Source organism: Vigna unguiculata, chromosome 9 (assembly GCF_037176805.1).
Source record: "Vigna unguiculata cultivar grain cowpea cultivar isolate G323 ecotype 2 chromosome 9, ASM3717680v1, whole genome shotgun sequence".
Classification (NCBI taxonomy): Eukaryota; Viridiplantae; Streptophyta; class Magnoliopsida; order Fabales; family Fabaceae; genus Vigna; species Vigna unguiculata.
Window position 1 is genome coordinate 40,894,963 of NC_140800.1, and position 23,842 is coordinate 40,918,804.

General features: G+C 33.5%; 1 protein-coding gene across 2 annotated transcripts; it reads left to right on the forward strand.

Annotated features, from left to right (window-relative positions):
• Positions 1-2,643: 2,643 nt before the first annotated feature.
• On the forward strand, positions 2,644-23,392 carry LOC114196207 (protein TIC236, chloroplastic-like). Of its 2 annotated transcripts, XM_028086772.2 has the most exons (23): positions 2,644-4,794; positions 5,505-5,703; positions 5,814-5,873; positions 6,660-6,764; positions 9,279-9,419; positions 11,081-11,143; positions 12,093-12,323; positions 12,409-12,492; positions 13,087-13,244; positions 13,413-13,932; positions 14,914-15,084; positions 15,233-15,292; positions 16,361-16,483; positions 16,953-17,228; positions 17,972-18,037; positions 18,413-18,541; positions 18,623-19,447; positions 19,526-19,806; positions 19,980-20,236; positions 21,141-21,382; positions 21,499-21,666; positions 22,193-22,462; positions 22,969-23,392. In XM_028086772.2, exons 1-23 carry the CDS (start codon positions 2,951-2,953, stop codon positions 23,113-23,115), a joined length of 6,420 nt encoding a protein of 2,139 aa, XP_027942573.1. In that variant the 5' UTR covers positions 2,644-2,950; the 3' UTR covers positions 23,116-23,392. The 2 variants fall into 2 exon arrangements, with proteins under 2 accessions (XP_027942573.1, XP_085522426.1); XM_085666300.1 differs by lacking the exon at positions 15,233-15,292.
• Positions 23,393-23,842: the final 450 nt, after the last annotated feature.

A 23,842-nucleotide genomic window follows, 5' to 3' on the forward strand; every position in this document is an offset into this window, starting at 1 on the left:
CCATTCAGGGCATTTGGATTTTATAATCTAAAAGTGTTTTCCCCCATCAATTTCTCTTTACTTCTCAGTAATAACTTTTACCAGAACAAGCTATTTACACCTGTACTTAGTAATCGAGCTTCATTTCTAGTAATTTATTTTACGTTTTACTTTAGAATAAGGTCATTGTCAGATCTATCAACACATTAAAAAGTAGATTGGTATATATTATGTAATTGATTTATTGTTGTATATCATAAATTATTATAGTAATATTCTAAACCAAGGTGAAATCTATTGAGATAGTGAAAGACCCTTTTAGATACGAGTTTTCTGTTACAAATAACATGTTTTTCGGACTGAGCATAGTTCTTTTCCTCTAATTTTTCATACAAAAGAAAAACATGCTTGAATAATATGCTTTATTGTACTTTTAAGTAGACAATATTCAAAACTTATATTTTCCATTGTTAAAGAAGAACACCTTATAAAGAAGTACATAGAAATTTTATAAAAAAATGTTGTATTATGTAAATAATTTCTTTTTATCCCAAAATCAAGTATTACCGTATTTATTTGTATATATATGACATACTATTCTACTTGAGTAAACATCCTTTGAATAAATATTAAAAAAACTTCAACATACTTTTATTTTATATTAGAAGATACAAATCAACGTCTGGTAGTTAAAATATATTTATGTTTTATTGTGTTTATGTTACAAGCTTTCAGTAAAATCACCAGTATTAATTAAACCATCAATTGACAACATTAAAATTTTATTTATATGAATCACATTCTTTATTGTACTTTACTTTAGGAGATGGAATTCCATGACAATAGCATAAACATTTACAGGCTAATAAAATAAATACATAAAATAACACGACTCTTTTAAAATATTTTAATTTTACGAAGTTACGTACAATACATATATTATATTCTAATTTATGGTTTTATTAATAATAAGATAAAAACACAATTTATTAACAAAATTACATAAAATTTAAATTAACATAAATATTAAAACAACATAAGAAAATATACAAGTTTTCTCATGATTATGTTTCAATCAGTGTCTATAGTAAAAGAATTATAAAATTTATCGACATGGTAATTTAAATAATAACCTAACGAAAACATAGACATTATAACTTCTGTATGTCGCATTTTTCTAATTTTTAAAAAATAATCTAAATTATTATTAAATTTTGCGATTAGAAAGTTATACAAGCATATATATATATATATATATATATATATATTTATTGAGAAATTTTATTATATATTTAATAAATATATATATATATATATATATATATATATATTTATTGAGAAATTTTATTATATATTTAATTCAAATCATCTAATTGGTGATTATAGTTTGAATCAAATATATAATAAAATTTCTCGATTTGTATGTAGAAATTTTTAAAATAAAATTTTATTTTACATATAAGATTGATAATAAATAATGTTTCTGTCTTATTTTATTCAAATTTTATTTTCAGTATCACTTATATCGAATTAACAAATATATATATATATATATATATATATATATATATATATATATAATTTTTTAGTTTGGTAGATTGAATTTAATTGTAAAATTTTTGACTTATTATAAAATGAATTGAGTTGGATTCAATCATTTTCAATTCTGTTTGTGGTGAGCCAACTCGTGTATGTGAACCGAATTGGTTCATTTTGACATATTTAATTTTGTGTAGTACTCATATATTTAAAATCTAAGATTTTACTTAAAATGTTTAAATTTCTTGCTTCAAAATAAATAATTTAACACTTTTGTATTTTATATAAACGTGTGAAAAATTATATAAACGGAGTAAATAAAAGTTATTCTAAACTAACAATTTCAACCACTTTCATAGAAGCAAGAGGAAGAATTTAATAAAAAAAAAGAACATAAAGAAATATTATATTTTAAAATATTTTAATTCTAAAGTTAATAATGTATGTTAAAATGGGTTTTAACCAACGAGTTAATCTGACTCAGCATAGATTTAAGTTGGGTTGAATTGAAAAAAAATATTCAGAGAACTCACTAACATTTCTTTTACCAAATTATATATATATATATATATATATATTTTGATACTTTAATCTTTAAATATAATCTTCATATTAAATTATTCAAACAACCGATTTATAAATAATTTGTTCTAAAATGTATAGTTTTTCTATTTATATTTTGTTGAATAACACGACAAAAAATGTGTAATATTAACTATATTTTTTTGGACTATATTGATATTTTATTAAAAATAATTCATATATATTAGTAGTGAGTATGATAAAGATATTGGTTCCTGATTTTAGTATTTTATCTCATAGGTTACTTAAAAGTTTATTTAAATATTTAAATAAAAATAAAAATAATTTTTTTATGTAAGTTGGTGAACCAACCTACTTAACTCACCAACGCATAATAAATTAAATCGGATTGCAAAATTTCTGATTTACCATAAAATAAGTCGAATTAAATTTACTTATTTTCAACTTAGATCGTGGTGAACCATGAGCCTAGTCGATTTTCTTAGACATGTGTACACAAAACCTATATGTTTTTCCTTTGTCTTCATTTTAAATCTAAAAATTTGAACAGAAGAAAACTGTGTTTTCGTAAACAGCGTTAAAGGTAGTTTCTTTCTTTTTCTTTTGATTTCCCTCAAGACAAGCAACGTAATATTCTTCGTGTCTCCTTCGTTTCTTGTTCATTCTTCTTACCGCCACACACACACACACATACTTCACTATAATGGTTCCAACACCACAACCCACAATCAAGATCTCTCACTCATTTGAGCCAACAAAGCAAACCACATTGATTGCTGTTCACTTCACTTCTCAAGCTCCATGTTCCATTTGTCATGCGTGTTTTCTTCTGAATCGTTAAAGGGGGCAGAAAACAACATCTTCTCTTGCTTTATGAAAGAAGGAGACAATGAATACTTCATTTTTCGGGATTAAGCTTCGTGTTTCTTGGGACGGTAACAACACTGTCAAAAGGATTTTCCCCAGAAACAAGAGATGCACTGTTTCTGTGATACATGGTTGTTACCCATTGAGGCAAACTTTTAAATTTTGTGGACAAAATGTAGACTTGTTGAGGAAACGCCATGGTTCCGCAAGTGGGTGGAGGAGGTTTAGATGTTTCAAGGAAAAGGAACCACCTTTTTCTTTTAGCGTGAGTTATTTCACACCATTGTGGAAAGAGGGGCTCTTTTTGGTGAGGGCCTCTGTATACACTGCTGTTATCTCTGGTTTGTTATTATTGCTTTGGTTTGGAAGGAACAAAGCCAAGGGTTTCGTTGAAGCTAATATCTTGCCCTCTGTTTGTTCAATTATCAGTGAGTGTATTCAGCATGATGTTTGCTTTGGCAAGGTTACAAAAATCTCGCCATTGAGTGTAACATTGGAGTCGTGTTCGTTTGGGCCACGTGAAGATGATTTCTCCTGTGGCGAGGCTCCCACTGTTAAAGTTCGTTTTCACCCTCTTTCGAGTCTGTGGAGAGGGAAATTTGTGTTTGATGCAGTTTTGTCACATGCGTGTGTGATGGTGGTGCAGAAGAAGGACTATAGTTGGTTAGGGATACCGTTGTATGAAGAGGGCACTCAGATGCGGTTGTCAACGGAAGAAGGACTTGATCACCGCACTCGGGTGAGGAGGGTTGCACGTGAGGAGGCTGCAGCAAAACACGTGAAAGAAAGGGATGATGCAGCCATGGAAGCTGCAGAGAAGGGTTACTTTATGTCTGAGGAGAATTGTGGTCCATCCAAGGGTGATGATGATTTAAAGGAGATAGGAACTCATTCATCAGAAGGAACAAACTCCAAGGGTTTTTTCTGCATGAAGGAGGGGGAACAACATGGTCATCGTTGTGTGGACACAGGTGTCGATTATGACATGAAACATGCTGATTTGGAGAAATCATTTAAGGTGAAGTTCCCCGGAAAAGGACTAAAGTTTTGGTCCAGAATCATTAAAGGGCATGAAAAACAAAAATGTAAAAGAAAGGCTAAAAGGAGTGACATCAGTGCATCTGGTATTGCTCTTAGGAAAAGAATTCTTGAACAAGGTGCATTTGCAGCAAATGCATATTTTCGCAGTTCATATGGGAAGTTTGAGCAGCCTTCATCATCTTCTAGATTTTTTCATTCTAGAGATCGTGATACGCAGTTGGTAAAAAGTGATGTTGACAAAAAAGCTGTATCTTTTGCCAGTGCTGATGATAATAGAAACAATGATAACCAAAATGGAACACAATTCAGAGATCTGGAAATCTGGTCTCCTTCATCAAATGAAAATATCAATGGTCATTCAAATGATTTAAAATTTTCCAGTGATCTTCCTTCAAAAACAAGTGAGAGCAAACACGAACATTTACAATCTAGCAAGGATGTCGCAGAACATGCCAATGCAGATATTCGTACAGAGAAAAAGGAGGAGTTGGGACATCACGTTGCACAAAGTCCAATTGATGTTAGTGCAACTAAGGGCCAAAGAGATTTGATTTCAGTGAAGCAAACGTCTCAGTTGGCTACATATTTTGAAGTTCCGTTCAAGACTTTGATTAAAAAAATTGGCTTCACCTCTTGTTTTAGAAATATTGAAAAGAGGAAGTCTGAAATGGGTCTCAAAGTTGAAGATACTGTTTCAGAACATGTAGATAGGGTAGATGTTCAGCAGTCTGAAGGCCTAAATAAAACTCTTCCTGTTACATTTGATTCTGTTCATGTTAGAGGTGCAACCGTCATGCTGCTTGCATACGGGGACAGGGAAGTCAGGTGAGATCTATTATGACTTATTATTATTATCACTTATTATGGAAAAGAAATGATGTACTAACTTATATTTTTAATATGATACAGGTGTTTAGAGAGGTTACGCTAATTAGTAGAAAGAGAGATTGAGTTAAAACTGTGTTCTTGAGACAACACAAATGCTTTATTTATAGTGAGAGAAAAAAAATCAACATACTAAGAGATTTGGCATCCTTTAGTAATGAAGATACGATGTAGTAATAAATAAAAACGTTCCTAATAATACGTGTATAATTTGGATATTCATGATTATATAGAATTTGCTCTTTTTTCTATAATTATAATACTGCCCCTCAAGCTGGAACATATAAGTTGTCAGTGGCCAACTTACTCCAAATAATCAATCCTTGGTCCTCTTAGAGACTTGGTGAATATGAAACCCTTCACTAGAGTTGATGCTGAACTTTTAAATTTGTTAGCATCTTGATAATCTTCATATTTTTGGATAAAAAGGCGAGATGTCAACTTTTTTTAAGTAAAATATTCTTTTATTGATTGTAAGCTTGTGTCAACTTTTTTTAAGTAAAATATTCTTTTATTGATTGTAAGCTTGTGCCTTGTAGGTGAAGTCATAGTTGTAAATATTGAAGAGCTGGTTTAATATTGGAATTGAAGTCTTATTTTGAAAATTATGATCGATATCAATTTAATTGTTCTCTATGCTTTACTTTCAGGGTGATAGAGAATGTCAATGGCCATACGAAGTTTCATAACCACTACAACTGTATAAATTTAAAACTGAGTGGAAATTGCAAGACTTGGAGATCAGATGATAAAAGTGAAGGTGATGGCTGGTTGTCTGTTGACGTTTTTGTTGACTCTGTCGAGGAGAAATGGCATGCTAATTTGAAAACTGACCATCTTTTTGTCCCGGTAAGGTATATATATAGTAACCTGGAGTTTCAGTATTTCGTCATCTTCCTTAATTTCAATTAATTTGTACGGCTGGCATGTAGTTTATGTCTGGATCATGTTCTATGCAGCTCTTTGAAAGGATACTAGACATTCCAATAACATGGTCTAAAGGGAGGGCAAGTGGTGAGGTGTTTCTCTAACCAAAGTTTAGTTACTTTCAAATTCTATTTGGAAATGTTGTAATGTTGATTTTAATTTCAGTTGTGATTAAATTTTAGTGTATTTGCTGAGTAATACTTGTTGCTGATTCTCAGGGCTGCTATAAACCTAAATGTGCCTCCTAAACTAGAATAATTTGTTTGAGTAAGACCTGAACAATGGATTTGTTTGCTGTGCTTCTTTCCCTCCTTATTAGCTTTTATCTGTCTCTCAACAAAGTAAAACATAGTGCTTTCAACGACGTATTTTGGTTTACCTAGATCCTAAAGGACATGTTGCTCTGCATCAGATTGGAACTATGATTTATCATTGGTGAGGCTAACTGAAGCTTCAGTGTCCCTGGTTATTACTCTGCTCATATGGTTATCTAGAAAATAGCTTTCTTTTGGTTATAATTCTTTCAAGTGTATTATATGTTTAATACTTAAAAGCTTAAGGAGTGTTATGCCCATTTATAGCCTTCTCTAACCAAGCATGCCTATATTGTGGAGGTCCTTTGTAACTTTTACCTGGATATGTCAATGGAAGGTGCTTCCCTTGTACAGATTCAACTACATAGTTGATTATTATATATTGTATTTATGTTGTTTTAGAAACACATACATGTTATATCTTTTGGCTTAGGTTTTGAAAATTCAAGGATCTGATGTTACAACAAGTTCTTCGTACTTTTGATAATTATCTTGGCAATGACAGGCTGCTGCTTCCTAATAACTGGATTTCACCTGCTTGATATATTGATTCCCTATATTTAGGTTCACTTGTGCATGTCGAAGGGTGAAGCTTTTCCAAATCTTTATGGACAGCTTGATGTAACGGGGTTGAATTTCCAAGTGTCGGATGCTCCATCTTGTTTTTCTGTATGTCTTCCTCTCATCTACACTAGGATATCTTGTGCAATTCTTTTTTGCCATTTGAAACTTCTTTTGTGGTATATTTTTTATCCTTCGTTATATATGCATTGTATTTTATATTGCTCAACAAAAGTATGCTTTATATTTAAAGATGCACTTGAGAAAAATAAAGAGAGAGCAAATATATTTTAGAGAGCTCATTCAATGAAAGAGAGAAAAGGGGTAAAGACACTTGTCGGACCCTAGGTACTTTTATTTATAACTCAACATTTTAATAAAGCCTATTTTAACACTCTCGCTCAAAATGGAGCACACAAATTATATGTACCAAGCTTAAAACAAGTAAGTTCAATTTGAGGCCCCTTCTAGGATTTTGTTAACACATTTGCAAGTTGATCATTGGAACCAAGAAAGGGAAGGGAGTAAAGAGGTATTACCAAATGTATGACCATAAGCACCTGAGTGAATTATCCACGGACTTTGTCTTTACAAATATTGTAAATGAAAGCTGTTGACAAACTATGATTTGTAGATGATTGTGCTAAGTTGTTGGATTTTAACCTCAAATATTATTGATATTCCTCACTAGAAAACTTTGGTTCAACAATCTTAGATTTCAAGATATTGACTGTCTTGTCAGAAAAGCCGTGGAAAGAGTATTAGTTTCTTTAGAATGACCATTATTTTACAATGCATGCATTGAGGACGACTCCTACCACTATCACCATGTCCTCATCTAATGACATGACCTCCTTTTCCACATGTAGATACCATAGCAGAGGATTTAGCAAATTCTTGATATTTTCTACCTTTGAGAGCTATAACATGAAGAAGTCGTGTTCTTAAGTTTTCAATGGTTTGAACTTCTTGACCTGTTAACATGTGATCCTGAATATAATCAAAATTTGGATTCATTGCATGAAGGATCGTGAACAACTTCCAAGAACATCTTCAATTCTTTAATACCAGATTAACCTTCAACAATAAAAGACGTTATATCACAATCTATTTGTTTAAGGGATGCTAGCTTGTGCGCAAAATCATAGAGCCACTAAGTGCCATTTGCAAAAATACACTAAGCTTTTTTAAGAGGTTGTGTATGTTTTTATAGTTGAGGGTTCCACAAATTGCCAGAATAGAGCACAAAGTTGAAAGTCCAATTTTTGTCATTGTGCAGTATTTTCTTATGAGAACTTGCTAACATCTTTTTCCGAGTGATCATAAAACCAAAAGCCAAGAAACCAAAGTTCAATAGAGGTTGTCCAAGATAAATAATTCCTCCCATTAAGCTTTTCTAACGTAATGATGGGAGAACTTGAGTCTGTTGGCTCATAAGCCATCTACGATAAGAAAAGAGGGGGTAAAGTGGAAACTCTACAAAGAAAAAAGGGAGCCAAACAATCCACCCGTGAGGAAGGGACAAATAGGGGACAACGTATCCAGCTGCAGCTGCACAATGTCACTTTGATGGTTGGAAGATGGCATGTTGGCAAAGAGGCTGTGCATGGTTGCGTGTGACTAGTTTCTGCCTTTGGGACCCACGGGGTTGGCCGTCATCCAAAGAGACTCTCCTGATTCGGTGATCTTCAGAGAAAACTGTGACAGTTTGACAACAGTAGATGATAGCAGACAATGGTTGGACAACATTTTCTTTTGCGGAAAAGACAGACATGCAAAGTGGGATCAACTTGCTCCAATACCAACTAAAGAGAGACTACTTTTTATAGAGCTTATCCAAGTCTCTCTTAGGTTCTCATATTTATATAGAAATGGTAGATTCATTTGAGATACATTGAAAGATAGAAAGATTAGAAAACAAGCATCTTTGGGTCCCTAGGTACAACTCAAAACAACTTTTTAATAAAGTCTATTCTTATAGATGCCTAATTAGACTTTTATTTATTAGTTTCTATATGAATATTAGAAGTGTTGTTTACTCGTTAAATATGTGACATTTTTGTACCAGAAATAATACTTTAGTTTTTGACAAACAACGATATTAATTGTGAAGAATGGGAAGAAAATAGCAACATTTGTATCTTATTTGATGTGATGCACTGAATGGATGTCTGAAATTATAATTTACATGGGATGAGGGATCATGTTTGGTACAAACCCTAGCTGTGTAGGTTTATTTTAGTTTTTATTTCTGCTAATGAGTAAATAGCCTGCCCCAATTCTTGGCGTGCGACTATGTATTTGTTGGACAATTTTATTTAATGCCAATTGGTTTTAGTTGAAATTTGACACGGTATGGCATCTTTGGAGGGGGTTTTTGGGAAGTCTCACATGTCTGTCTCAATTCTTATAATGTGACATATCTGTTGAGCAACTTCATTTAATACCAATGGGTTTTAGATTAAATCTGACACATACTAGTAACCGTTGATGACTACTGGACCTTTGGTCTCGTATAAAGTGCTTAGGCATATTGATCTGCAGCAACTACATATTTCTGTTGCTGGCACGCTTAAAATTAAAAGATGTTCTCTTCTCTTGTTTATGTTCCTGCACTTGCAGAACACATCAGGAAGTTTATGTTTTCGTGGTCAAAGTATATTTCTACATAATACAAGTGGCTGGTTTGGCAGTATTCCTCTAGAAGCATCTGGAGATTTTGGCATCCATCCTGAGGAAGGAGAATTTCATCTTCTGTGTCAGGTACTCCCTTATGTGTGTGTGCTTGAGTTCAAAATTATTTATTTATTGTTAGAAGATAGCAGGGTCACTAATAGAGGGCTTGGTTTTATACTATGACTTGACCTTATTAGTATTATAAATAACTGCATTAGGTTATTGGAAAATGTGAGTAAACTCTGATAACACATTACTGGCCGTCATTCTTGCATTTTTCTAGTCTAAAATTTTAAAAGTTGACATGGTATCAAAGCACTAGTGTTCACCTTGAGGAGTATTTCTCCATTCTGCTGTATTAGGTTCCTAGAACTTAGTTGTATGTTCTCCTTGATGTCTTTGAATTTAGAAAATAAAAATAAGAAAAAAATGTTGGACAAGAAAAATTAATTGTATTTCTTACTTGTGGAACCATTACAACGAGGGTAAATAAATTGAGATACTAGGCTGATTCTGTACACTGATTTGAACCTAAGAATCAATCGAGAATGATTCTTCATAAAAATAATGTTCATACCAGAAGAGAGAAATTATAGCATGTCCTGATTCTAGATGCACCAGAAAATTGCCTGGTTCTGTTTGATTGCACACTCATCTACGCTCTCCCTGTATTTTGGTGATAGATATCTTAGGGGATTTCATCTTAGAATTTGGACCGAGGACCTATCTCAACCTTACAAAACCTGTTTGTAAGGTGAGAATTGTTAAAACTATATAAGTTCTATTTAAGCCATATCTCTGGTCAACATGGGACTAAACCGCCATCCTTGAGACTACAATTAAGGATAACCCAAAGAAGTCATTAGTACTGTGGCCTAGGAGGTCCACCTCTTGGTAACTCTTTGGAGGAAATCCAAGTTCATTGTAAAGCAAGAACTTGCATGTGCTTACAAAGATCAAGTGCTGAAGCTAATACTAAGCTATGACTTTCACTAAAGGTGAATTCATATGTTATAAACAACTTTTAAAAGTTGAAATGTTGTGCTGTGAGAGCAAAGCTATGAAGCTAATTTGTGACAATCAGAGATTTCTTCTAACCCAATCTTCCATAAACAAACTGAACATGTAGAAATTCACTATCACTTTAATGAATACTTTTGGAGAACTTAGCACATACTTCGTCAGGTTCAAGTGGTCTGAGTGATACTGGACACTATATACTATTAAGCATTGGCTTAGGTTTGAGTCTTATGGATGGAAAAAATGTGGTTAGGACAAGGGATCCCACAGGTGCCCAGTCAGGTTTTCTGATAAAGTAGTCATTGGCAAAGCTGGTAGATACTTCTTACTAATAATATAGTTATGAAAAATTATCAGTTGGCTGATTTGTTCTCAAGGGAGGGGGACCAAAAATATTTTATATCTGCACTAAGCTCGATGCTTTTGGTCAAGGGGATGTGTTGGAATTATAGATAACTTGATTACAATTAGATTTAGCTCGCTTTAATGCTTATGTTCATTGTAATCTAGGAAAATAGTTTAATTACCCTTTCTTGTGAACAGTATTCTGTATTAGTTATTTCTGTGTATGTGTATCATTGAACTGAGTATGAAGCGTGCACTCTATAATGTTCACTCATAATCAGTCTTCTATTGTTTTTGTCTTCAACTATACTCTCCTCATTGAATTTGAGGAAAAAGTTACTGTTTTTTCATCTTCCCTAATACATTGTTGATCAACTTTCCAGGTTCCCAGTGTTGAAGTGAATGCGCTGATGAGAACTTTCAATATGAGATCTCTCTTGTTTCCTGTATGTTTTCTTCAGTTTGATGCATTAACTTAGACATGTTCAAGTTTTCTAGTAGGTTGAACGTTTCCATTTTTATATTTTTTTCTTTCTTTATGTTGCAGTTTTTAAATCTGAAAACAGTGCCATTAAAGTCATTCATAAACTTAGTTCATTGCTTTCAATTTTTCTGTTATTTTTAAATTGCGGTCCCACTGTACCATTATTTCTATATACTCACCATATTTCATAGCTAACACATGGCTTTTTCTAAAATTTAGGTTAGATTTTCCAAAGACTTTTGTGAAGCAGAAGCTGTCTATGACTTTCATAGAAGTTAAATAGATTTTTCAAAATTTAGACATAATGTGCCTGATGTCAATTTCCACTGTCTCCTAAAAAAGTAATTTGATTAAATTTGGTCCCCACAAGCGTCTCGTTCTTTTGTTTTAGTCCTTTTCAATTTGGTCTAAGCCAGTTCAATCTCAAAAGCTAGATCATAAGCTTTACTCTACAGGCAAAATGAGATCTCAACAAGCTCCTACTTGAAAACCTTACATTTTGATCCTTATATTTTTATAAAACTGATCTCAACAACCCTACCCATTCTTTAGCGGGTTGGGTCAATTGGATTAAGATTTTGAAAAACTTTCTTTTCTTTTATTATAAGTTGTAATTTTCAATTATCAACCTAATTAAAAAATAACACAATCTTCACAAAAATAAATTCAAGGTTTCGAGTAAGCCAATTAGTAAAGTCATAACAAGTTAATCCAAACTAATTCAAGACATGAAAAGAAAAACATAATGCAATTTGTCCAAAACACTAGTATTAGAGCGAGTCTCAAGTCACCCATACTAAACCTATTATCCAACCGCTAACCGAATTTAATTGGGTCAGGTTGGGTCATCAGGTAACCCGAGCCAATGAACATCCCTAATTTTTTTCATAATCAAAGTTTATTGATTGCAGCTTGCAGGATCAGTGACTGCCCTTTTTAATTGTCAAGGCCCTCTGGATACTCCTATATTTGTGGGAACTGGGATGCTTTCTAGGACATCCTCTTCTTTACATGTGGACACTCCTACAACTGAAGCATCTGAAGTACTTGCTAAAAGTATGGAGGCTGGAGCATTGGCAGTATTTGATCGTGTGCCTTTCTCGCATGTATCTGCCAATTTCACTTTCAACACTGATAACTGTGTAAGTTGAAAGTGATAATAATTTTGCACTCGGTGGTTCATAGTTTTGACTCGTTGTTTGGTAACACTTCCACTGCATAGCACAGATTGCTGATTTGTATGGAATCAGGGCGAGCCTTGTGGATGGTGGTGAAATTCAAGGGGCTGGGACAGTGTGGATATGCTCAGAGGTATATTATTACCTGTAAACTATTTAATAGTACTTTTTTTTTTTCTTTTCTTAGCCATGAAGTAGCATGCTTTTATTTAGCAAATAGTCACCACTTTCTTTTTCCAGTTTCCTAGAATGTATAGAGGTGATACCATGTTAATACAATGGTGGATCACCAATGTTTTACCCAATTTACAATGTTATATTTATTTCTTTACTTATTTATGTTGGAGAGGGACTTCTTGGAAGTTTTTGCTTAGCCATGTAATTTTTGTCACCATTATTCATACTCCTTTTATGATATGTTTTTTTAGGTAGGGGATGAATTTTGTCAAAAAATTATTTTCATTTTCTGTCACTTGTTTGCTATGGATACAAATTTATTCTCTCATACTTCATAGGTCATCCATAGTCCATATATGACTCAGTCAAGTAAAAATATCACATGAAAGGTAGTTATTCTCATTCTCACAAATCAGGATATTAATAGGTTTCATTGATTGGCTAAAACAAAATTTCAGAATGTGAATATCTTGTCCCATGTGTATGCCTCTGCACCAGTTTTCTTTACAGTTTTCCCTCACCCTGCTAGTGTGTAATAATTTGTTCTCAGGCTTTGGATGATGACAAAGCAATAGATGCAAACTTCTCAGGAAGTTTTAACCTTGAGAAAATTATGCTTCGCTATGTTCCCAGTTATCATCATTTGATGCCACTCAAATTTGGGGTTTTGAATGAGAACACAAAACTTTCAGGATCTCTTTTAAGACCGTAAGATTATTCCTTTATCACCACTCAAAATTGTTGATTATATTTACATTAGCAATGATTTCTCCTTTTCTTATTATCGACATTTCTTGTACTTCAAGTTGGGGCCTGTCCAACTTGTTAATATTGCTTTCCTTCTCAATTAGTTGTTTTATAATTTTTTTATTGCAGGAGGTTTGATATAAAATGGACTGCACCGACAGGAGAAGGGTCTCTTAATGATGCTAGAGGAGATATCATAATCTCCCATAATTTCATTACTGTTAATTTTGCTTCAGCTGCATTTGATTTGTATGTGAAAGTTCAAACTTCTTATTCTGATCATTTCTCTCTTAGAGAAGAGTTTAATGCATCGAGAGCCATTCCATTTATTGTTGGTGGAGTTGATTTTGATTTGCACATGCATGAATTTGAATTCTTTAGTTTGGTTACTCCTTATGTGATGGATTTTCCAAGACCTTTGATTTTGAAAGCAGCCGGAAGAGTCAAGTTTCAGGGAAACCTTTTAAAATCTAGTACCACTATTATTGAACAAAATTTTGACAAGAACAAGAAACATGTGAGTATGTTGGAGAAAGGAAATGCAGATAGTCTCGTTGGGGAGGTTTCAATCTCTGGTCTCAAAGTTAATCAATTGATGCTTGCACCTCAGTTGTCTGGGTCGTTGAGTGTTTCTCCCGAATATATAAAGGTGACGAATAAAAGTTTCTCCGCATAAAAGTTGTTTCATTTTGAGATATTATGAACTTAACAAACTTGCTGCCTGGTATTATCAAATTGTAGTACAGTTCTGTTTTTTAGGGATGGGGGGAGGTGTGTTTACAAAATCATGGACTAGGATTCTGTTAAAGAGATTTGAATTGAATAAATATGGGTGGGGATGGGGGATATAAGTTCTTGGTGAAGGTTTTTAGATTCGTGAGCAGTTAATTGGCTAATGATTAATGTGTTGGAAGAGCTGTTAACAAGTAATTGCTTGTTGACTTAATGAATCAGTTGAATGGTTAACTGTTCCTTACTGGCAATATTTTACCAAGATTCCTTTTTGAAATATCTATGGATCATTATGTTTGAAATTTTGATGGATGAAATCTCTAGATCTATTCCAGCAAGTGAATATGTTTCAATTAATCCTCTCTCTCCTGTCACACACAACCAAAATCGTTTTGAGGATGTTTGGTATATAAAGCCTGGTGAGAAGTTTCCTGAACCTGATTTATGTGCGAGTGTTAAGTTAATTTGTAGATTTTTGTTGGATCTTGCTTCTTTCGAAAATAAATTTAAAAGGTTGAATTTAGACTTCAGGATGAAACTCTCCCAGAGAATTATGCAGGCCCTGCTTTGCTTATGATTTTTGTCCTTTGGTTAAGGAAAGTGATTGATATGAACATAGTTTTATGTGTAGGTCAACTCATCCACATGTACACGTGAATTATATTAAATGGGATATTTCTCCTTTGTACAATTTATAATATTATTTATATTTGTATTTTATTTCAAAAGGATTTTTCCCCCTCGGGTATCCATATTTAAAAAATGTAGTTATTTAGTTAAGGGTATAGATGTTTATGTCTGTAAGTTTCAAACATCCTTATGAGAAACAATTTCAAATTGTCTGGCTTTATTCTACATATATGAGTTTTTCTAACTTCCATTGTTTATTGGAGTGTAGTTAAATGCCTCTGGTAGGTCTGATGAAAGTCTTGTGGTGGATTTTGTTGGCCCGCTACAGCTCAGTGGAGAAAGTGGTCTGAAAAGTGGAACAGTGTTGTCCGTTTCCCTTCATAAGGGACAATTGAGGGCTAATGTAGATTTTCGACCGTGTTATTCAGCTAGCTTAGAGGTACTTATATTCAAATATTAGATTGAATGATTGAATCTAGATATATTTGATTCTGTGCTGGCATATTTTTAGGCACCCTATGAGCCCAAACGTTAATGTTGATTTTTTTTTTTTTCATTTTTCTTGCTTTTGTGGGCTGTACTTTTAGGTATGTCATTTTCCACTTGATGATCTGGAGATTGCTTCTCTCAGGGGAACTATACGTAGAGTAAGCCATAATATTACCTATTTGACTTCGTAATGACTTATCATTCTTGTCTTTGCTAGACAGTTCTATGCATATTTTTATCATTTGACCCAGTTTTGTCTGGATTATACGGTTTTCAGTGTTCTGCATGAGTTATTCATCTGACTCAGGATCTTTTAGAGTAAATGCAAGAGGGCTTTGAGGACAATAAATGACTATTAGTAATTGATACCCATCCATCTCTAATGTTAGAAGATCAAGCATTGGTTATTTCTAGTTAATATCTCTAGCATACCTGCTTATGTAAATAAAGTCCTTTGGGCTTAAAGGATTTACTCAAAACAGTAGGCTCTAATTGGTGTCATGGATCAGCATCCAAAAAACTCATTATTTGGAGAAACTATAATATTTTTATTAATAAGGAGGTATCAGTGATGGTGGTAAAAGAAATGTACTTTTATTTAAGTATATAAAGGCATTACAATTTTTCTATTATTTGAAAACTGACATATACACCATAGTTTGTAAAGTTAATTTTAAAACAAAATTCCTAAAAATAGGGAGTGTATCTAACATGGGGCTTGTGGTGACTTTAAATTATTTTCTCCTGTTTACAATTACAATAAAAAGCAAACTGGATTTTTGACAAAAGAAAAATGGACATGAAATGAAGGAATCCCTTTCTATAGAGGTATGCGTATGTGTATTTTTAAGATAAAACATAGCAAAGCAAAGGTGCTCATAGAAGAATTGCATAAAATATAGACGAAAAATATGCAACTTTTGCCATTTCTATCAGATTTGTTGTTTTTTAACCTTTTGATCTCTCCCGTTTTCTGTTCATTCCTGCCTGAATAATACATGGTCAAAGCATGATTTAATAGTTAATGAAAATAATGTGGTACTTTTCAGCTAGTTGTCTTTTTCCTTTATTTCAGGGAAATATGCAACTTTTGATATGTTGCTACTTCATTTACTTCTGCCTTTTTCTGTTCAGTCTTGCCTGAATGATGACTAGGTTAATGCGTTATTAACGGTCATGAAATAAAAGTAATGTGGTTTCTATCTGGTTGCCCTTTTCTTTTTCAGGCAGAAATCCAGCTTAATCTCCCAAAAAGAAGAGGACATGGAATCATATCTGTACTTTGGCCAAAATTCAGTGGGGTGATCGGTGAAGCACTGGATGTGGCAGCTAGGTGGAGTGGAGATGTTGTGAGTACCTAAGTTCATTCTTTTAGATTGAGAAGTGAAAGCAAGCAATGTGACTGAATGCATGTGTCATTATACCCAATGGAGTGTATTGTTATGAGGAGAGGGTAACAATTACAACAAAAATAGTTGGCTAATCTCTATAATTCTTTGAATCCTATAATTGTTTTGTTAGCCAAAGAAATCTACAATATGTGACACATTCTCTCAAGTTGAAGCATGTATAAATCATATGCATTGAGCTAGATACAAACATAAACAATTAGAGTACCCCTCAAAGACTTAGTGAAGTCATTTGCTGATTAACTATTAAAGTTGGCAAAATTAGTGATTTCATTTTGTCAAATTCAATTTTATTATAATGGCAAAATTAGTAATAATGGCATTAAATAGTGGTTATGTTGCACTAATATCTGAACTGCACGTTGTGCTATGCTTGTTACTGATTGTCAGTTGATGCTCTATTGTTCAGATCACAATTGAAAAAACTGTTTTGGAACAAAGCCACAGTTATTATGAAATACAAGGAGAATATGTATTACCTGGCACTCGAGATTGTATTCCTGTTGACATAAAAGGAGATGGAATTTTAGAAAGGTTTTTGTCTGAGCGTGTTGGTAGTGTTATATCATCAATGGGTAGGTGGAGAATGAAACTTGAAGTTCCCAGAGCTGAGGTTGCTGAGATGCTTCCTCTTGCAAGGCTTCTATCTCGAAGTATGGATCCTGCTGTTCTTTCAAGATCAAAGGTTGTATTATGCTTTATATGTCTTAATTGACAGATTCTAAGTCAGTTGATTTAGATACTTTGCTTCTGATTCAATCTTTGTAACATGTAACTTGGTTAATTCAGAAGTGTAGCTGCATGGTTTATTTGTTACTCCTGAAAGGCGTGGCTATTATTGTTGTTTCTGATGCACTAATGTTGCTAATACTTTCTTTTTAGTTAGTAGTGTGTGTAGTTGAACCCGTTCAGTTAGGATACAGATTCATTGTTGCAAATATTGTATTGCTGAAACCTTTGTATGTGAAGTACTAGTTTTCTTGGAGGTTTAGTGGGGTCATATTGTTATTAAATCTATTTACTTTACTGGACTCAAAGAAAGTAAACCCAAAAGTAAGAAAATGCATACCTAATTCAACTTAGTCAACAAGAATACACTATAGGATTGAAGAACCTGAGTATATAAGTTTTATATCACTATGCTTCTGTTTCTAATCAGCCTCGGTTTTGTTATGATTGTAAATTAGTAGAGGTTTCAAGGTCAATAACATACTTGAAGTACGTTTTTTCCCTGTAATTGTCTGTTATATATGTTTTCAGGTAAGTATCTGCTGAAAACTTTAATGATTGTCAGTCATCCATTACATATCTAGACTTTGTGAAAGATTATATTTTATTGCTTGTCACCCCAAAACCTGCTGTCGATACTGTATACTTATATTTTAAGAAATAGAATTCTGATTGTGCATGTTACAATGTCCCTTGTAGGATCTTTTTATTCAAAGTTTACAGTCAACGGGATTATATTCTATGAGCACTCAAGAACTGCTTGAGGTATCATCGAACAATCATAATATTATACTTTATTTTCAAAGGGCACAATACTTCATGCATCCAAGTTTGTATTCCCAACATGAAGAGCATGTGTAATGTTTATTTATTGAGGACAGAAATTAGATGTACTTCTTCAGGTGTTATTCTTCAATCAAAATTGGGGTTTCACCTTGGTAAGCTATGTATTAAAAGTTTGCGATAAATTTCAATATAAATTACCAATGTAAAATGCCAACTCTAATTAAGAATAACACCAAAAGCTCCTAAATTGTATCTAAGTTTTGTACATATTGATTCATAACATTCATGATCCAAATGGCTTTCACTGCAAAATTTGTTTTTCTTTTTCTGTCATTAATGACATTTAACTTGCAGTTAATAAGGGAGCTTCACGTTCCGTCAAATGATGTTCTTGACCATCTGAGCCTTCCTGGTTTACTTGAACTCAAAGGTTGCTGGCATGGTTCCCTCAATGCCAGTGGTGGAGGGAATGGAGACACCCTGGTAAAAGTTTATTTGTTTCTGCATATTGGGAGTTAGCAAAATCTTCTACTTTTTGAAGATTGCCTTTCTATTCGATTTCAGGCAGAATTTGACTTTCATGGTGAGGATTGGGAGTGGGGAGAATACAAAACTCAGAGTGTCTCAGCAGTTGGTACTTATAGTAACGATGATGGTATACACCTGAAGAAAATTTTTGTCCAGAAGGATAATGCCACAATTCATGCTGATGGAACTTTCTTAGGACCTAAAACCAACCTTCATTTTGCTGTCTTAAATTTTCCTGTTAGTCTGATACCAACACTAGTACAGATCATTGACTCTACAGCAAATAATGTTGTTCATTCTCTGCGGCAATTGTTAGCACCCATTAAGGGGATCTTGCATATGGAGGGAGATCTTAGAGGAAGTTTAGAAAAACCAGAATGTGATGTTCAAATTAGGCTCCTTGATGGTGTCATTGGTGGAGCTGTTCTTGATCGAGCAGAACTTGTTGCCTCTCTAACCCCAACAAGTCGTTTTCTATTCAATGCAAAATTTGAACCTTTGATCCAGAATGGTCATGTACTAATTCAAGGATCTATTCCTGTTAATTTTTTCCAAAGTAAAATGTTACAGCAAGATGTAGAATTAGACAAGAATAGAGATACTTGGGTTTCTGAATGGGTGAAAAAGAACAAAGGGACCACAACCACCAACCATGCCAGAGACAAAAAAGTTTCTAGGCAAAGAAATAAAAAGGGTTGGAATACTCAATTAGTAGAAAAGCTTAAAGGTTTGAATTGGCAAACTTTAGATGTTAGAGAAGTCAGGGTTGATGTTGATATAAAAGATGGGGGAATGATGCTGGTAACAGCTTTAACTCCTTATGCCAATTGGCTTCATGGCAATGCTGATATCATGCTTGAGGTGGGTGTGGTGAATAAATTTTTGTGAAATAATTATTTTTACTTCTCTAAAGTTTTGTCATGTTGTTTGACCTAACAGGCCAGAGGTACAGTTGATCAACCGGTGCTTAATGGATATGCATCTTTCCGTAGGGCAACTATATCTTCACCCATGTTTCGAAATTCACTGACCAACTTTGGTGGAACTGTGCACATGAAATCAAACAGGTTATCCATCACCTCACTGGAGAGTAGGCTAGGCAGAAAGGGAAAGCTACTAGTGAAAGGGAACCTTCCTCTAAGAACTAAGGAAGCAGCCCTTGATGACAAGATCGAGTTTAAGTGTGAAGTTCTAGAAGTTCAAGCAAAAAATATTTTAAGGTTGCTTCTTTAACTTCTGGCACTAGCGATCTAAATTGTCTCGACTTATTAATGGATGTATCTAGCTGATGTGATCATTAAATCTCAAATATTATAGAATTTTGATAATATAACGTTTATTTTGTTGTATGTTATTTGCTTATGATTTTTATTTGAAAAACGTACTTTGTCAGTGGTCAGGTCAACTCCCAGGTGCAAATAACTGGTTCCATATTGCAACCTAACATTTCTGGAAATATTAAACTTAGTCATGGGAAAGTATATTTGCCACATGATAGGGGTGGTGCTTCTACTAATAAATTCCGATCATTTCAATCGGAACTTCCAAGTGGCGGCATTGATAAATCATTTGCTTCAAGATATATTTCGCGGTATTTTGGCTTGGAATCTGCTCCTCCAATGGTCAAGATTTCTCAAACTTCTGGCTCTGGTAATTCTTTACATGCTTGTTGGATTAGCATGTCGTCTCTACCTGTCCTTATAATAATTCTCTAAATCAGAATGGACTTGCCTATTATTGCAAATGTATCACTCTCATGCCTCTTTCTATAACATTATAGTTGACTCTGGATTTCTGCACCGTTACATAATCTAATGACTCTGCATTTATTAAATCTAAATCAGGCATATTTATTTTTTCTCAAATTATTTTGTTGCTGCCAACTATGTGAAGTTAGTATTGTGAATTTGTGATCAATGTAACTAAACAAACACTAGTGAAGCACCACCAAGAAGCTAAGACCATTCTATCCCAGATAAGCAACGTTGGCAAGAAACTATCCTCTCATGTATTACATTTTTCTCCAACCAAAGGCTCTGAGCTGCTTCATATGTAGCACATTTTGAACAAATTACTAGTATTAGCTCTGCGAATTATTGCAGCTATCCTCCCTCATATTTGTCACAAAATTGAAATCGGTTGCACCTTATTCTTTTCATAAACTTTCTCATATAACTTTTCCACAAGCACTTACAAGCTTAATTGAACTTGGACATACCTACTGGGTTTACAAGTTAATTTGCTGACTATTTTTTTTGCTATGCTATGTAGTTCATGATACATTTGGAGATGCCAAGATCAATCATTTGTGCAAGATAATGGAGAACAGAATATAAAGATTAAAAAATAATCAACCATAGTAAACACCTTATCTTATATTCTGATCTATAATATCCTCAAAACATCTAACTCATCACAATATGATTGCTTTGTCTATACATGTGCTTGTGTTATTTGAAAAATTAATCAAGTTCACTGTATGTTATTTTTAAGATTCATTGCTTTTTTTTTGGGTTCTGATGATATTTTACCTTGAAAAAAAACCACACGGAAGTCAATGAGTCAATTCAGGTAGAAAAGGACACGGAGGAAGTGCAGATAAAACCAAATATAGGAATCGGCCTTTCTGATTTGAAGCTTGTTCTTGGACCAGAGCTGAAGATAGTTTATCCTTTGATTCTTAATTTTGCTGTTAGTGGAGAGCTTGAGTTGAATGGTCTTGCCCATCCAAAATGTATAAAACCTAGGGGCAAGCTGGTATTTGAGAATGGTGAAGTTGATCTAGTTGCAACACAGGTTTATGTTTAATCTTACAACTCTTATGAACAGTAACCTGAGACTAGTTTTGTCTTCATTTCTTCCCTTACTTTATGGACCCATTGTTTAGGTTGATTAAATTCATTTAAATGCAGGTGAGGTTAAAACGGGAGCATCTCAACATTGCAAGGTTTGAACCTGATTATGGACTAGATCCAATGCTAGATTTAACCTTGGTTGGTGCTGAGAGGCAATATAGAATTCACCGTCGAGCTAGCAATTGGCAAGACTTTATTGAACAGGATACACTGTCACCAATTGAGGTAGATGATACTGCTCTCTGTCATCTTGTATTTACACATGAAATAAATCAATTATTAATTTACAAGCATTCTCAATGGCAGCACAACAACTTCACTCATCTCACAATTAATAAAAGAATGAAATATCATAATTGTATGAGCCAATTTAGTTTTTTTTTTTTTTACCAGTTCACTAATTAAGCATTATCAATTAAGAGTTATAAATTGTAATCATATTTGAAGCTTGAGATCCCATATCCTCCCTATTGGGTTTAGGGTTCAGAATCAACTGGTCCATTTTAGTGTTGGAACAGAACCTTGAGTTGATTAAGCTCAAAACTTTCCAATTGAAGTGTCACAAGTTACTTTTGATTGGGAACCACTTTGTGGACAATAACATTCACTTTCACAGCAAATCTCCATGTCCCAAAGCTTCTCTAATTAATTCAAGTTTTCAAGTTGGTTAATAGTTTCATCTGTGAAAGATCAATACTCATGATCTTTCTTTCTAGCAGCATGGTCTTGTTGATTGTTTCAAACCATGCAGGTTGCCAGAAGACTTGATAGCCAGTTAGCAGAATCCATTTTGGAAAGCAATGGTCAACTTGCCTTTGACAAACTTGTAACTGCTACTCTTGAAAAACTAATGCCACGAATAGAAGGAAAGGGAGAGTTTGGCCAGGCTAAGTTGAAGTGGGTTTATGCCCCTCAAATTCCTACTTTACTTTCTGGTGCTACAGTTGATCCTTTCACTTTACTTGCTGATAATTTAACGTTTGGTACTGACGTAGAAGTCCAGCTTGGGAAACGTCTTCAGGTAGTTATAATCAAGTTACTTCTTATTTCTAATCATTGCTTTCCAAGAACTGGATTTATTCTTGTTTCAGCCAAATTCTCTTGTCAATAAATCCGTATCAGTAGAGGGAAATTGTTAGTTGTAGTATTTCTTTATTAATAAAGCAACAAATGGCAAACTTTATTTTGAACTGATAGTTAAAATGTAATGGTGAAGAACATATAGTGTATATGTTACTACACATACATATATAGTGTAATTTCTGTGCTCTGTCTAATATATTATCAATCAGTAAAAAGTATAATAGGTATGGCTTTTTTAAGGTAATTATTGTGAAAGTTCACAAACTCACCAAACATGACCATTTGTAATTAGAAGACAGTATAAAATATCTTTATTCTTTGGTTATCATGTCCTCTAGTTCTTCTTACATCTTATTTGCCAAATTCTTTCAGTGTTGGAACTGCAGACACATTTCACTGGTAAAAACTTGTTATCATCTAAAGCAATTGTTTTTCTTCTTGCAGGCCAGAATCGTTAGGCAAATGAAGGAGTCACAGATGGCAATGGAATGGACCTTGACCTATCAACTAACAAGTCGCTTGCATCTGTGTCTAAAGCATGGCTCATCCAAATGCATACTTTTTGAATATACTGCTACATCCCAGGACTAACTAACACCAGCACCTTCCTTGGGAAAATTAGTCTTTATCTTACATGTTTTGTTCATAGGTTGGGACTTTTGAGGGTACTCTTTGTATTTTAAGAAGTATTTTTCACAGGTTGAGCTTGTTAAAGGGTAGCTGCTAATCTAAGGAATAGTATCCTTAGTTTCTTTTTGAAAAGAAATTCAATGGATGAAGAAAGGCATAGACAATTGGAATGAGGGATGCAGTGTAAGAGGTCGTTTCTTTCAACCTCAGAAGTAAAAAACCCTCGTACCATGTCAGAGATTCGGGGCAAGTGTAACATTTTTTTATGAAGAAAACTATAATAAAAAAAATTGATTTTACACTTTTTTTGACAAAATCCTAGAAGAGACTAATAATTATAAACATTTTCAAGTAAAAAAAAAAAAAGCTATACAATTGGTAACTCTAAATTAGATTCTTTTTTTTCCCAACCTTTCTAAATTAGATTCTTTTCTCCCAACCTTTTTAGGCATGTAAAAAGTAGCAGTTTCTCCTGAATCCTGAAAACTTTAGGTCCTTGGATTGTGGACTAATGGTACTTAAGCATATCCTGTAAAAGATATTTGGAAAGTACTTTCTTAAATTGTTTCTAAATTTCATTACTTTGGCAATTAATTGTTCGGGTTAAATTGAAATTAAGTAATTCTGATTATTTATCTTTAATTTCAATCATTCCTTTACTTTTATTGTTTCAATTTATTATAAATTC